The sequence below is a fragment of the Barbus barbus genome (genome assembly GCF_936440315.1).
Source record: "Barbus barbus genome assembly, chromosome: 12".
NCBI classification, from domain to species: domain Eukaryota; kingdom Metazoa; phylum Chordata; class Actinopteri; order Cypriniformes; family Cyprinidae; genus Barbus; species Barbus barbus.
This window is the reverse complement of record NC_136740.1, coordinates 23,534,802-23,551,883: the sequence shown is the minus strand read 5'-3', so window position 1 is coordinate 23,551,883 and position 17,082 is coordinate 23,534,802. Positions and strand designations below refer to the sequence as shown.

General features: G+C 35.5%; 1 protein-coding gene across 1 annotated transcript; it reads left to right on the top strand.

The window, feature by feature from the left end:
• The first annotated feature begins 539 nt into the window (after window positions 1-539).
• On the top strand, window positions 540-17,003 carry LOC306877540 (unconventional myosin-Ie-like). Its single transcript, XM_079429364.1, has 27 exons — window positions 540-823; window positions 1,788-1,925; window positions 2,932-3,021; window positions 3,397-3,491; window positions 3,596-3,683; window positions 4,495-4,584; window positions 5,835-5,966; window positions 6,195-6,329; window positions 6,421-6,553; window positions 6,703-6,899; window positions 7,438-7,518; window positions 7,607-7,693; window positions 7,777-7,863; window positions 7,956-8,123; window positions 10,005-10,090; window positions 10,449-10,530; window positions 12,122-12,327; window positions 12,430-12,574; window positions 13,241-13,355; window positions 13,552-13,721; window positions 13,903-14,048; window positions 14,496-14,642; window positions 14,749-14,906; window positions 15,376-15,450; window positions 15,541-15,733; window positions 16,149-16,324; window positions 16,418-17,003. The coding sequence occupies exons 1-27, from the start codon at window positions 821-823 to the stop codon at window positions 16,492-16,494; spliced, it is 3,300 nt and encodes a 1,099-aa protein (XP_079285490.1). The 5' UTR covers window positions 540-820; the 3' UTR covers window positions 16,495-17,003.
• Window positions 17,004-17,082: the final 79 nt, after the last annotated feature.

Sequence of the window (17,082 nt, the reverse complement as noted above, 5' to 3'; positions counted from 1 at the left end):
ATCACAATCCTACATGCCACTATTAAAATTCTAGTGTAGTGTATGTCTGGGTGGATCCCTTACAAAAATATAATAAATGGAAATATAATGATAAATCATAGTATTTATTAAAATAGCAATACATTTTCAATATGCATTTATTAATTACATTGTATTACTTTCAAATACATTTGTTTTGTACTAGCAATAACTAGATATTTTAGTGAAAACTATGGTTAACTGTGATTTATGTTAAAAAACCGCAAAAAAGTACATTAAAAACGTCTGCTGGTTTGAAGGAGTATGGGTAGCAGAAAAAAGACTTGCACTAAGTAGCGTAGTTAGAAATTGTATAAATAACATTTATTTCTACGTTTATAAATAACATAATTATTGTGAGGCACTGAAAAGGTTTCACCTTGCTAGCTCCAGCCCTGGCCCAGAGGCTGATTTCCCTGTGTTTGTAGTGTGCTGTGATTACCTGTGGCGCAGGTAAATCCGTTCAGGATCGTGGGGTGGCGCCGTTATGTGCAAGTATCCGCGAGTCCTTCCGCAACAGCAAGAAGGAAAAACTCCAGTACCTGCCTACACTTGCTGATGCATGGACAACACCCGTACAACCAATTATTTAATCGTTTCCGAAACGTGAAACACTATATCCAGAGTCGTTTACGCTTTGGGATAGAATTAAGAAATCGTATCGGAGGTTATAGGTGGAATATCAAATGGACGACTAGTTAAATCCTGGAGTTTCACCTGAAACTTGCAAGATTTCCTCGAAGAGTCCACACAGGACTGAAAGTTACCAAGGGTGCGATACAGGAAGTATCTTTCATTCATCATGGTAAGTGCTTTTAAAACCTAAAATAACTTATTAAAATAGCATTTTAAGTTGAGATAAAGAGATTAAGAGCTGCAGCTGGCTCTGTTCACAAGTCTACGGTATAGAAATTGCATTTTAACTGCCGACAAAACAAATTAATATATTGGAAGAATTATTTAGATTTTAGACATTTACTCCATTATTTTCCTGTCAAGCAAAGTAAATCCCAAATCATCAGAAGAGATAGTCCAGGGATAACTTCTGAAATGCATAGGTGGACAGTGTTTTGCCTGCCAAAAACTTCAAAACTAGGTTTTGGGACATGATATAAAGAAGAAATCTGACAGGGAAAATGTAAAGCACAGGGACTTTAGAAATTCCTAGAATATATGAGAGGACAAGAGAAATCTGTCCAGTTCTGTTGAATGTCAGTGAGAGCACAGTAATAATAATTTTCCCTTCTATTTAGGCTCGGGGAGGGGAGCCCAAATTTTCCTCAGAAGTATTAATGACTTGTGCAAGGAGGATATACTCTTATTATATGTAACACCGATTTAATTGGCCATACTTAATTCTTAATCACTGACTAAGCATTTGCAGTTGTTTATGGCTTGAGGGAAAGAAATATGGCTCACGTTTCTTTGTTTTGTTGTATAGCTGCACTGCATATGACTTAATAACATGCTCGTGAAGCTCTATAGCTGTAAAGTACAGGAGTAGTTTTGTTGTCATAGTCCTGTCTTGTCAAAGTATCAGAGGTTTTAACGCTTCATAAGGCTTATGAAAGTGCTTGTAACAAAGTAGTTTATAAATGTAATTTCCTCCTCTCTACAGAGTTGCTGGCTTAGTTAATCAGTAAATTCTTACACATATTAACCCTTTAATTAACTTGTTAACTTATTAATTCTGCTGAACACCAGCTCTCTTGTCTAATGCAGTGCCACCAAATGCATAAAGCATATAATAATCTTACTCTCTCGCACAGGGGAGCAAAGAGAAATATCACTGGCAGACCCAGAATGTAAAGGTCAGTGGTGTGGACGACATGGTCCTCCTCTCCAAGATCAATGAAGATGCCATCACCGATAACCTGAAGAAAAGATACATGGATGACTTCATTTTTGTATCCTTATGTCTGTAATAAACAATAATTATTTGGTTATTTGGTCTGGCATACTTAAATATATGCTATAGTATGTACTATAGTACTATAGTATAGCTATGAAAAGATTTGGGTCAGTAATATATTAATTCTTTTAAAGAAATTAATGTTGTTATTCAGAAATGACGCACTACAATGATCAAAAGAGACAGTAAAGACATTTATGTTATGAAAGATTTGTATTTCTAATAATTTTTTTTTTTTTACTTTTTATTTGTCAAAGAATTACACAGAAATATTAAGCAACACCATTTTCAACTTTGATAATAATCAAAAGAGTTTCTTAAAAAATAAAAATAAATCAATCGTAGTAGTAATAATAATAATAATACATTTTATTTATAATGCGCCTTTCTTAAATTCAAAGCGCTATAACATATACAAACAAAATAACAAATCAACCAAAACGACATAATATCTAAATGGAATCACAGTAAATAATCATAAATTAAAAGCTTTAATAAAAAGATGCGTTTTAAGAATAGAATGATTTTTGAAGTATCATGTGAAACTGAAGACTGACATCACAGGAATAAAACATTTAAAAATATATTTCAAAAACGAAAACGGTTACTTTACATTGTAAAAAAAATTCACAATGTTTCACAATTTATTATTATTATCATTTATTTATGGTAAAAATGTTCCACAATATTTCACAATTTATTATTTATTTATGTATTTATTATGAAATAAATTATTATAAGAGACTTCAGGTATATCATATTTGAATTGGACTAGAAAGAGAACATTTTTAAAATATATTAAAAAACAAAAACTTATTTTAATTTTAGTATTACAGGCAAGTATGTGTGCCAATATCTGATTTAGAGAATGCTGCACTTTTTCCCTGCTATCCAAATGTCATTAACATGTCTTTATGATCTCATAGATCATCTCACGTCTCTTTTTTTTTTTTTTTTTCAACCTACCAGCATCTATTTTTGCCATAACCACAACTCTTCAGACATACATTGGTTCTGTGCTGATATCAGTGAACCCTTTTAAACAGCTGCCATATTTCACAGATCGTGAGATTGAACTGTATCAGGGAGCCGTAAGTACAATGTAAATTTTCCATTAGTGTCCGGTACATGTAGTGTACCGTGCCCTAAATACATGGATACTTAATGTAAATATAGTTCAGATGAATAATCATTCCTGCAGGATAAGTCATTTAGACGTGGCCAGACGGAGCAGAGCAATGCGACTGCGTGTCCGGTCTTGCCCTTGTGCTTCCAAAGACTGCCTATAAATCTGTTTAAGATCTTCCCCTGGATGGCCAAATCATAGAAAGTGCATATGCAAATCAGGATGTGTTACTGGTTACGGAATAATGCCTCTACCTCAATTTCATGCAAATGTGACTTTTAATTTTCCAGGACAGTTGTGTTTTAGAGTCCACAATGTGTGTGTATTCTGGCATTCGCAGGCGCAGTATGAGAATCCCCCCCACATCTATGCTCTGGCCGACAATATGTACCGCAACATGATGATTGACTCAGAGAACCAGTGTGTCATTATCAGGTCAGGGATCAAGGATCTGGCGCCCGCACCCTGAGGCACCTTTAAAGTATTGTATGGCATCAAAGGTTTGCATGATATGTGATCTGAATGTGTTTGTAATACAGCGGAGAGAGTGGAGCTGGAAAAACAGTGGCAGCCAAGTACATTATGAGCTACATCTCCAAAGTCTCAGGAGGTGGACCTAAAGTTCAGGTGAGGTTGTCATCTGCTAGATCAGGGTTTCCTAAACTAGTAATTAAATATAGTAATTAAACTAATATTAAACATTGCATTAAATATAATGCTTAATAAATACAAATGTCATATAAATAAAGGCCCGGTTTCACAGACAGGGCTTAGATTGAGCCAGGATTAGGCCATTGTTCAATTAGGACATTTAAGTCATTTTTATAAACATGCTTCGAAAAAAAACATTACTGGGGTGCATCTTGAGACAAAACAATGGCACTGATATATTTTAAGATCAGTCAGAGCAAGTTTATTTAATTACTAAAAAAAGATGAAATATTTTATTTGTTGACTTGGATGTTATGTGACCTTTTAACCAAATGTCAGAAAATGGTGAACATGCAAATTTGTTGTTTAAATTGTTGAAATATTAACTTAAAATCATAGGGGGTACTTCAAGTAAATATTTTAGGTCAGACAGGTTTGGCTAACAAACAGGTTTGGTAATCCATTTGTTAGAAGACCATTTGAGAGCCTGATTGAATTCAACCCAAAATTCATACGAACTCATGGGTGTGGTTGTCTCTTTTGTTAATATTGCCCACATTTTGTGCTCATTGTATGTGAAATGTAATACCTTTGAAATCACCTAGACAGTTATCTGACAATGCTTTGTTCCTCTTTGACACTGAACAGTTCATTGCCAGTCAACATCAGCAACTATAAAAATGTAATGATTCAAACATAGTTAAACAAATGAATTGTTTAGTGTACATACCTTACATGGCATATTTGAACTGTGTGATGTTTTGTTGTTTCCTCTTTGCTCTTTCAGCATGTTAAAGAGATAATTCTCCAGTCGAACCCCCTCCTGGAGGCGTTTGGGAACGCAAAAACCTCCCGCAACAACAACTCCAGTCGCTTTGTAAGACTTGCTGCAATGATTCATCTCAGAAGAAATGTAGAAAAATAGATAATTTATGAATATTTTATGTCTGATCAATTTATTCCATTATTTAGAGTCAGAATGTTTATTTTATATAGCCTATATATATATATATATATATATATATATATATATATATATCCAAATATATATCCAAAACCTCTTTATTGATTTAAAAAACAATACAACCAGTTCAAAGAAAAAGAAAATCTCTAAATTAACTCAACATCAACCCAAAAAACAACACATTTTCTTCAACAAAACATAACACATTTTTAAGACACCATATGTTTCTAAATTCTTCTACATTATTTGTAGACTTATAAAAATCTAAATCAATTCTGTACAAAACTGTATTTACATCACAATCTGAAGACTCTTCTATCTTATTTCTTCTGCTCACGTAGATAGCCATTTTTGCCTGGTCTAGTACAAAATTGAGCAAAACATTTCACTCTCCGCTTCTGACAATATTTAAAACCAAGAATAAACATTTGTTTAGAAAAACTTTCTCCAAACATTGTGAACATTCTTTGTAACAAATAAAAAAAGAGCACTCAGTCTGCCACAATCTAAAAAACAGTGAAAAATAGTTTCCCTCTGTAAATAAAAAGGACTATCAGCACTTACATTGGGATTGACAACTGAAATAAAAGCATTGACTGCCATGATACCATGCAGTATTCTCCATTCAAAATCCCCTACGATCTTTGTCACAACGCTCTCCACACAGGTTTGATCTCATTACCAACTCCTGAGAGAGAGAGAGAAATCTAATGAATTATTTTTGTATTATTTAAATATAATTAATAATTGTTCATTTTAAAAAGACCTATAATAATTTATGAAATATGTATCTTATCAATATATTTTATAACTGATAAAATTATATTGAAATTAAATCATAATTTAATATTTAAAAAAAAATGTTTTTTAGAAGGAGCATGTAAGTCTCTCTGCTGTTTAGTCCCTAGAATCAGTGTACTATCCAGTTCTAAGACTGTCATTTGGAGCATGCTGGTTCTCAACATGTTCTAGCTTGTTGGCTCCTTGTTGGCTGTAGGATTTATTTGTAGGAGTGCAGTTTGTGTGTGTGTAGGCTGTGAAGTTGTAGTTCACTAGGCTTTACTGTTTGTTTCTTTTCTGCAGCGGTATGCCAACACATGCATATGCGATAATGTCAGTGCACAAGCTTTGAGTTCACTGCATATGTTTATTTCATACCTCAGGGAAAATATTTCGAAATTCAGTTCAGCCGAGGAGGGGAACCTGATGGCGGAAAGATCTCCAACTTCCTATTGGAAAAATCCAGAGTAGTGTCTCAGAACCATGGGGAAAGGAGTTTCCATATATATTACCAGGTAAAGCTCTGAACTCATGGAAACACATCCAAGAAAAGGTCATTTCAGGGTGTGATGCGATATGCAAGCTGGCAAATTGTTGTGTGTCATGTTACGGCAGTGTGGTTTAATCTAGTTTAGGCCAATTGTGGATTGTGTTGTGTCATATTAGTATCTTACTAAATCAGGTCAGTATGGAAGATTATTGAAATTGGATAAAATTCCTGTATGTTGTTGTTTCTGTATCAGCTCTTGCAAGGAGCCACCAAGGAGCAGAGAGAGAATTTAGGCGTCACAACCCCTGATTACTACTTTTACTTAAACCAGTCTGACACCTACACTGTGGAGGATGTTAATGACAAAAAGGAGTTTGAAGACACAATGGTGGGTGTGAAGCATTGAATCCCCTAATAGAAACCTTCTGGTTGTGTCCCTGCTGTTCAGTATAAACGTAAATGATATATTGCATTTTTAGGCTGCCATGTCGGTGGTCGGCCTGTCTTTGGATGCACAGGACACTGTGCTGCAGATTGTGGCAGGAATCCTCCATCTAGGCAACATCGCTTTCAGAGAGGAGGGCAACTATGCTGTGGTGGAGAGTGAAGACTGTGAGTTTAAGCTTACATTTTATTCATTTAGCAGGTCTGTGTATCTGATTCCAAGTGAGATGTAGCACAAAACAAGCAATTCTTGAGGAGTTTGCACAAGGATGTTTATCTTAGCTGCATAATGAATTCGCTTTCTCACTCTGCTGCAGTCCTGGCATTCCCATCTTACCTGTTGGGAATCAATCAGGACGGTCTAAAGAGCAAACTGACCAGTCGCATCATGGACAGCAAGTGGGGTGGCAAAACGGAGACTATTTCTGTCACCTTGAACACGGAGCAGGCCTCCTTCACCCGAGACGCCCTGTCCAAAGCCCTGTATTCTAGAGTCTTTGACTACTTGGTTGATGTGAGTCAATTTAAATTTGAACACAATTTGAACAATTTGTGTTCCTGTGGTATACTGTAGAATTCAAAAGCTTTGGGTCAGTACATTTTATTCTGTAAGTAAGCATTAAATTGATCAAAAGTGACAGTAAAGACAATTCTAATGTGACAAAAGACTATTAATCAAAGAATCCTGACAAAAAAGTATCAAAGTTTCCACAAAAATAATGAGCAGCATATCTGTTTTCAACATTGATAATAATAAGAAATGTTACTTGAGCACCAATAATATTTTTCATCAGCAATTCAATTATATTAGATTGATGCTGATGGAAATTTTTCAGTTTTACATCACAGGAATAAATTACATTTTAAAATGTATTAAGATAGAATTAACTGCAATAATATTTCACAATATTTACTGTATTTTGACAAAATAAATGCAGCCTTGGTGAGTTTTTCTTTTTTTTTTTTTTATCTGACCACAAACTTTTGAATGTTGGTATGTCTCAAAAAGCAGAAGAAAATTCCTTTAAATTAGTTTGTGCTTGTGTTTAAAGGCCATAAACAAGGCAATGCAAAAAGACCATGAGGAGTTAAACATTGGAGTTCTGGACATCTATGGTTTTGAAATATTTCAGGTGAGTTGATTTATGTTTTCTAAATGCACCTCTTCTTTTTACTTGTCATATAAATTTTATAAGTAACCACATGCCTTTACCTCTCTAGAAAAATGGATTTGAGCAATTCTGCATTAACTTTGTGAATGAAAAACTGCAGCAGATTTTTATTGAGCTCACACTAAAAGCAGAGCAGGTGAGAATAATGATTTTTAATAAACTTATATACACATAGGTCTCAAGGGAGGTTTTTGCTGATGTTTTCCATCTCATTTGCAGGAAGAGTACGTACAGGAGGGAATTAAATGGACACCTATTGAATACTTTAACAACAAAGTTGTATGTGATTTAATTGAGTCCAAAGTGGTGAGTTTACACTTTGTAGCATCAAATGGTTGTCATATGCATAACAACACCCATTCAACTAATGGCATCTAATGGGCGTCTTAATAACCCAGAATCCTCCTGGCATCATGAGCATCCTGGATGATGTGTGTGCCACCATGCATGCAAAAGGAGAGGGTGCAGACCAGACTCTGCTGCAAAAACTGCAGTCACAAATTGGCACTCATGAGCACTTCAACAGCTGGAACAAAGGTTTCATAGTGCACCATTATGCAGGCAAGGTAAGAGACACTTTTCAAATGTTCAGATGGAGCTATATATATAGGCACATGTCTATTTAGAATCTTTAGCAAAACAATCTTTAGCAAAATAATAAATGGTAAACAATCAGATTGGATAAAATGTGCTTTTCTGACAGCTGGCGGTAGTGTGGATGCAACACTGCTCCCTACTGTGGATGAAGTGTCTCTGTGTGTGTGTGTGTGTGTGTGTGTGTGTGTGTGTGTCTGTCTGTCTCATACCTTTGTCTTTTTACTAATTAAACATTTACATTTAGTAATTTTGCAGACGCTTTTATCCAAAGCAAATCATTTACAATTGGGGGTACATTAAGCGATTCTTCTTAAAGAGGCAAACAGACACAGGAAGTGTTCCTAAAACCAAGTTTCGGGGATTGTTCAAATAAGTACAAGCTAGAAAGGGAAGGAATAAATAGATGGAGAGAAAGACAAAGTTTTTTTTTAAATTTAGGATGAAGTCAAGTAGTGTCGAAAATTTACTTCAATATATTTATATTTTTTATTTCAAATCTTTTTGTCACCTGATCGTTTCCTACGGTGGCCGAGAGAGCTCAACGCGCTGCAAATAGAAAAAACACCTGCAAATTAAGAAAACAACGTCCTCAATTTTACAACGCACACGCTGCAAATGCTCACAACACAACCAAAGAAAGAAACACACTGCAAATAGAAAAAAAATACCTGCAAATTAAGAAAACAACTTTGTCAATTTGACAACACAGGAGCTGCAATTGCTCGCAACACAACCAAACAAAGAAAAGCGCTGCAAATACAATTCTTTATTTGGTTGTGTTGTGAGCATTTGCAGTGTGTTTCTTTATTTGGTTGTGTTGTGAGCATTTGCAGCACTTGCTGTCAAATTGATGAAGATGTTTTCTTGATTTGCTAGTGCTTTTTCTATTTGCATGTGTTTTCTGAAGTTGCAGCACGTTGAGCTCTACCGGTCACCGTAGTTTCCATAAAACAGCACTAACTTTTCAAATCTATAAATGTGTATATTGTTGGTTTGAAAGCAGTTTGAAATTTGTAGGAATTTTGGGGAATTTTTAACAGAATGTATTTAAACATGGTTTTAAACAGAGCTAAAATTATCAGAATTCCTATTAATCAGACAAAAGCACAACCCCTTACTAGTACCTAATGAATAACTACTAGTACATAAAAATTAAGTATTAGTCACTAGTGGAATATTTACTAGTCAAAACTGAAGAGTTGATATCTCAATGACGGATCCCCATAGAAGTCAATGGCAAAATTTTAAATTTGTTACTAGTAACAATATAATAGTTACTAGTCACTATTGAAATAAGTACTAGTATCTAATGAATAAGTACTAGTATCTAATAAATAAGTATAAAATCTGCTAAAATATCTAATAAATGCCAATGAGGGTGTATTAATTCTTTATCAAGAGTTCTGTGCGCCTGCACATTGGTAACATGAGTATTATATTTACTTTTACTTTACTTTACTTTTGTCATTTAGCAGACGCTTTTGTCCAAAGCGACTTACAAATAAGAAAAAGTAACTAAAACTAAAAAGTTACAACTCTATAAATACTATCTACCCACATATTTAAGAAAATAAAGAAATTAAATAAAATTAACACATGCATATAACAACAACATTTCAATAATAAACATATCAATGAAAAAATTAAATAAAAAGCTACTACTATCCCTTGCCGGTGTCCCTGCCCGGTGGAGTCGCACGGTAGAGTCGATGGTCTTTAAATGAATATATATATTTAAATGAATAATCTTAATTTAGATGCCTTGAGTGTTTTAGTGTGCTTCCAGCGAGTAGAGTCACTCTGATATTGATTAACTTCTTGGTGAGAGTAATAAGAGCCCTTATTTCCAGGTGTCATATGATGTGAGTGGCTTCTGTGAGAGAAACAGGGATGTGCTGTTCAATGACATCATCGAGCTCATGCAGAGCAGTGAGTTGTAAGTGGTTACTTGGTTATTTTTACTAGTATTTTAGCCCATGTCAGCTGAATTATAGCAGAAGCTTAATAGCTTTAAAAGCCCCTAAATGCACTCATGCACTAACCCAGAACATCTGCAGTAATTCCTTAATGAAATAATAAATTGCATAAATAAATCATAAAATCAATATGTTGTAGCATTTTTATGGAAGATGGTAAGTTGTTAATTTTTTCTTGTGAGAGATATTCTGTGGTGTATTACTTCACTAGAGGCAGCTCTATGATTATATCTTCCATGTGCTGGTAAAGAATAAACAGTATTAGGGCTTCAGAGATGTTTGAAATGATTGATCTCTTTTTCTGGTCATATCCTTCAGCCCCTTCATCAGAGATTTGTTCCCAGAGAACCTTGAGGCTGAGAAAAGGGGCCGTCCCACCACTGCAGGTTCAAAGATTAAGGTAAAATAACTGATTTACAAAACAGAGTAATGCACACTTAACTAGAAATATTCCTGCAATTTGATTTAAACCATGTATTGTGTTTCAGTTCCTAACAAAGTTACTTGGCCAGCTTGCATTTAGTGCCTGGCGAGTGTGCTGGATTCTGTGTATAGTTACTATGGCAAGCCGTTTTAACATTTAATCTATAAGACGTACTAGTATCTATTTTCATGCTACTATCATGTATCATTGTATTATGTATCATTTTTTAGATACTAGTATCTTTCCCATTAAGTACTAGTACTTATTCATTAGCTACTAGTGCTTATTCTTTAAGTACTAGTGCTTATTCTTTAAGTACTAGTGTTTATTCTTTAGGTACTAGTGTCTTTTGTAAAGTTACTAGTACTTATTCATTAGATACTAGTTCTTATTTATTAGATGCTAGTACTTATTCCAATAGTGACTAGTATTTACTTATACTCTTCTTGTTAAGACAAAATAGAACTAGTTCTTATTTTTTAGTTACTAGTAACTTTTTAGACCAGAGATATCCTGAACTTAATAGATACTAGTACTTTTAAAATTAGCATTTCTGCCCAGTATGCTAATCGTATGTTGAATATTAATGAACCAGCAACAAATAGGAGAGAGATTAGGCAAGAAACGGAAAGGAGATGAATGTACTTTTGTGGAAACCACATAGAAAAGTAAAGTAAAGTAAAAAGTCGTGACGTATTGTCAAGTATGGTGACCCATACTCGAAATTGGTGCTCTGCGTTTAACCCATCCAAGTGCACACACACAGCAGTGAGTAGTGAACAAATGCACACACACACACACACACACACACACACACACCGTGAACACACACCCGAAGCAGTGGGCAGCCATGCTGCAGCGCCCGGGGAGCAATTGGGGGTTCGGTGCCTTGCTCAAGGGCACCTCAGTCGTGGTATTGAGGGTGGAGAGAGCGCTGGACATTCCCTCCCCCCACCTACAATTCCTGCCGGCCGGGGGCTCGAACTCGCAACCTTTCGATTACGAGTCCGACTCTCTAACCGTTAGGCCACGACTTCAAAAGAAACAATCATTTGTACACAAGCACATAGAAAACATATTTTGTCAGTTTTGTAAGCACTGTAATTACGTAAACATAGTAGTTTAATGTGTTGGTCATCGAGTGACCTCTAGTGGCAGGATGGAGATAAGACACCAATTTTATTATCTGTTATTTTCCTCTTTTTCCTCCAGTAAAAACAATAAATATCATATCAGGGCTGTACTAGTATTTAATCAATAAGTACTAGTCTCTAATTAATAAGTACTAGTACCTAATAAATAAGTACTAGTAACTTTACTAAAGACACTAGCACCTAAAGAATAAGCACTAGTAGTTAATGAATAAGTACTAGTACTTAATGAAAAAGATACTAGTATTTAAAAAAATAAGTACCAGTAACGTTAATTTAGATACTACTGTGGCTTATAGATTAAATGTTAAAACGGCTTGCCATATAGTTACAGTTTTGTATGTTACATGAATGTGATGTTATGCTCTTAGATTTGTGTTATGCAATTGTTTGTTTTCTCCCTTCTCCCCTTACAGAAACAGGCAAATAATCTGGTCCAGACGTTAATGAAATGCACCCCTCACTATATTCGATGCATCAAGCCCAATGAGACCAAAAAGCCTCGCGACTGGGAGGAAAGCCGCGTCAGACACCAAGTAGAATATCTTGGACTGCGGGAGAACATCCGTGTCCGCAGGGCTGGCTATGCCTTCCGACGCGTCTTCAAGAAGTTCCTGCAAAGGTACAATCTGCTCTTACCAATTCGAGATGCCAAATGCTTTATGAAAATTTTAAGATGCAAAAAACTGTGACGTAATATAACTATTTAATTATATTTGCTCAGATATGCCATCTTGACCAGAGAAACATGGCCCCAGTGGCGAGGAGATGAGAAACAGGGTGTCCTGCACCTTTTAAAATCTGTCAACATGGACTCAGACCAGTACCAGCTGGGCAAGACCAAAATCTTCATCAAGGCCCCAGAATCTGTATGTTTTTTTTTTTTTGTTTTTTTTTTTTTTTTTTTTGTAACTTGAAGGTAGTGTTGTGAACAGATAATGTTATAGTTGTAATTTAATGTGATGTTTTCTTCAAATATGAGAAATAATAACCTAATTCATTAACTGAACATTTGGGACTATGTTATCTCCCTGTTTGCTGTTGTAACTCAATTTTTTAGAGGTGGGTCAGTTTATTTTAGTCATGGACAAATTGAATTACTTTGCAGTTTGGCTTCTTAAATGCATTCCTTTAGCGATGTGCTAAAAGATTAAAAGTAATTCAGACTTAAGTGAATATTCTTCAGCTGTGGTTCACATGGTTTCTTGTAGAACTAAGTGTTTTCAAAACTATGTTTATATAGAATAGACACTATAGGTGCACTCTAATTCACGTACTTGTGCAGTATGCTGCTTTTTAGTATAAGTAGTGTGAAAAAGTGCATTTCTAATGCCCGGATGATGCACTTAATCAACCAAAAAAGTGTGGAATGTTAGACATGTTTGGATGACTAAATGACCTTATATAATTTGCATACTAGAGTATATAGTGCGTAGAGAGTATAGTGTGTCATTTGTTACACAACTAACGAAGTGAGTGGACACACTTCTTAACAGTGATGACTGAAAAATAAGGATGATTATGTCAATCTTTAGTTGTTCCTGCTGGAAGAGATGAGGGAAAGAAAATACAACGGATATGCTCGTGTAATCCAGCAAGCCTGGCGCAAACACATCGCTGTGCGCAAGTACGTCCGCATGCGAGAGGAAGGTAAGAGTTCAGTCAGATTCCTTTCTTTGATATATGCAGAAAAATAATTTTGTCCAGATCCCATTGCTCTTTGTATCCCATCTTCTGTATCAGTCAATAAAAATGAACAAAAGGACTCAAATCTAATATATAGGGCCTTTGGAATAGAATCAAATGTGCCTTATTTTTAATCACACCTATTCTGTAATGCTTTCAGCCTCTGATCTCTTGCTGAACAAGAAAGAGAGACGAAAAAACAGTCTAAACCGCAATTTCATGGGAGACTACATTGGCATGGACAACCATCCAGAGATTCGACAGTTCGTGGGTCGTAGGGAGAGAGTTGATTTTGCTGACGTGGTGGTCAAATATGACCGCAGATTTAAGGTATGACTCAACGTCCCCTTTAACATTCTAAAACTCATAGCTCACTTCCTGAGTAACCTGTTCCTGTTTAGTAATATTTTGTGCTAGTTTACTGAACCAACAGATGTTTTAGTCTGCACACGTAGTTCATCTGACATATTTCATGTGACCACATACTCACATGCTGTTTCAACACCCACAGACTGTCAAGCGTGACCTCATTCTCACCCCTAAGTTCCTCTATTTGATTGGACGTGAGAAGGTGAAACAGGGTCCTGAGAAAGGCCAGATTCGGGAGGTCCTGAAGAGAAAAATAGAGGTGGAAAAGATCCAGTCTGTCTCTTTTAGGTACTGTATCATGTAATATGCATGATAACCTTTAGGCCTTGAAAGATCTCCCTACATTAAAGCTTCAAAATGATTAATAAATCATACATTTAAAGTAGAAAGATCAGCAAAAATAAAAATTGTCATAATTTGCTCACCCTCAAGTAGTTCCAAACCTGTATGAATTTCTTTAATCTGCTGAACACAACACCAGTTTCTGATTCCCATTGACTTCCATAGTATTTTTTTCAATACTGTCGAAGTTGCTAGGGATCAGCAACAGCTTATGCACATTCTTCAAAATATCTTCTTTTATGTTCAGTAGGACATAACAGAAACTCATACAGGTTTGGAACAACGTGTGGCCGAGTGAATGATGCCTTTAAACCGTATTTAAACAGGTTTTAATATTTTCTAAATTGCATATGAATGATGGGCAGATCAGTTATTGTATCTCTCTTTCCTCAGCACATTGCAGGATGACCTCTTCATATTGCACGAGGATCAATACGACAGTGTGCTGCAGTCTGTCTTTAAAACAGAGTTCCTCAGTCTTCTGTACAAGCGTTACGAGGAAAAAACACGGAAAAAGCTGCCGCTGAAGTTTAACAACCTGTGAGCAATGTTTCCCTCACTGAGAAATTTACAATGTGCTCTAGGATTCAGAAAAGTGTGATGTGTTGGTCTTGTAATTTCAGCATTCAACATTTTTCTTTATCAGACTTGAATTTAAGGTGAAGAAAGGTGGATGGGGTCCATTTTCATCTGCTGGCTCTCGACAGATCCAGTTTCAGATGGGTCAGGGTGATGAAGCAGTTCTGAAGCCCAGCAGCAAAGTCCTGACTGTCAGTATTGGATCCGGTCTGCCTAAAAACGCAAGTGAGTCTGTGTTGAAACTGTGTTTTAGGAAACAACACCTAGTTATACTTTTTGGGGTATATAATCACCATTTAGTGGTCTTGAGAAATTGACACCCATTTTGCATACAATTTTGAGAACATGAAGAAATATATATTCCTCCATTCAAAAATTTGGGGTTTAAATGAACTGTTTTTGGTTTTAACATTTTAAAATGTAATTTATGCCTGTGATGCAAAGCTGAATTACTCTAGTCTTCAAGGATACATGATCCTTCAGAAATAATATGCTGATATTGTATGCATACTAATGTTCCTTATGCACCAAATGTTCTTATTATTATCAATGGTAAAATCAGTTGTGCTGTTTAATATATTTGTGAAAACGATAATATTTTTCTTCCAGGTTTTTTAGAAAGTTGATTTGAATAGAAAGTTCAAAAGTGAGATTAAAGACTTTTTCTAATATGTCATAATTATCATTTCTGTAGGACCCACTCGCCGTGACAACCGAAAAAGCAGGTACATAGGGAACCAAAATCGCAATGTAGGCCAGTATTCACGTGGTAAGACCACATTTTTACATATTTCACAAAAGTTTCAGCTCAACTGTTTTAGAAATAGTTTGAAAATGTTCCTATGGCCTGTGATTTCAGAACCTCCTAAGTCTGATAGTCGAGGACGAGGAACCCAGGGGCAGCATGCTGGTAGGAACTCTCTGCTCCGCCAGCAGTCCAGTATGGATCAGCCCACCCTTCCCAGACCTCAGGGATCTCGCCGCAGTCAACGCGAGAGCCAGGTCTACGCTGATATGGGCTTCATGAATGTTCCTGATCAGGGCGTGGCTGGGTGAGATGACGGATCATCTGATACAAGCAATTATGAGAATTATATCCCCCGAGTTATTACTGACTGAAGACTTTATCATCTTAAAAGATTACAAGAGTTCAGCTGATTATAAGAGTTTAGCTGGAACTCACAGATCAGTATGTTAGTAATTGTAACAAATATTCAAGAAATTAATTCTGTCATTCAGGTTATTATAATGTTTTCAGTGTCATTTGAATTTGATTTATTTTCACTCTGTCAGTATTAGTTTTTTCAGAGATACCTAAAACTTAAAATAATGTGTTTGTTTATTTTAGTTAATTTTTTAGCCTTAGAACATAGTTTCAGTTTTTACTAGAATTGTTTTTATTTTAATTACAATTATTTCAGTTTATTTCAGTCTGTCAAAGGAAATGTGCCCTGTGTTTTCTTTCAGAATGCATCGCAGACGTTCAAAAGAGTACAAGCCTCTTCCAGGTTCAGGGGGACCCAAACCCAAACCCAAACCCAGACCCCGCACCCCACAGTGCAGAGCACTCTATGCTTATGATGCTCAGGACACAGATGAGCTCAGCTTTCAAGCAGATGATGTCATAGAAATCATATGTGAAGGTAATCTATTTTTATAATATTAAAAGTGAACTTTTTATTGTGTTTATATAGATTATAATGGCTGCACTAACCCAAGATGTGCTGTCTGCCCAGATCCTTCAGGTTGGTGGCATGGCCGTCTTCGAGGAAAGGAAGGCATGTTTCCTGGCAACTACGTTGAGAAGATCTAAACCGGTATGCTATTGGACAGAATGTGATTCATAGCAGAAATTAAATCACGAAGAACAAAGCATCAGCATTATATCTAAGCCACTTAGTGTCAAATCATATGCCCACCCTGACAAAGATGTGTTAATATTCAGTAGGATCCTTCATTAGACTATATAAATTGAATGAAATTGTATGATTGTTTTTTAATAGAAAGTATTGTCAGACGTAACTGTAGAAGAAAAACTATAATGCTGTTTCACCATGTTACCCAGTGTAAAACACTAGATGTTGTAAAACACCTTTATTTTTTGTTTATGTGTTTTTGGAGAGTAGAATGGATACATCAATATTTTAATGTACTGTATTTTAAAGAGTTGTATTTTAAAGATCCAATTTCTTTTTTTACTGATATTGTACAATTGTATAAAATCAGAGAAGCTGTTTTCAGATACTTCGAGAAAAAAATAAAATGGAACCATTTTTTTTTGTAAAATTGTTTTATTAATAAACGTCAAAAAAATAATATTTTAAAGGCCTATTAATTCATTTGACAAGCACAATTTTTCATTTGTAGACAAATTTCAAACGAAACGAGAAGGGTCTGGCTG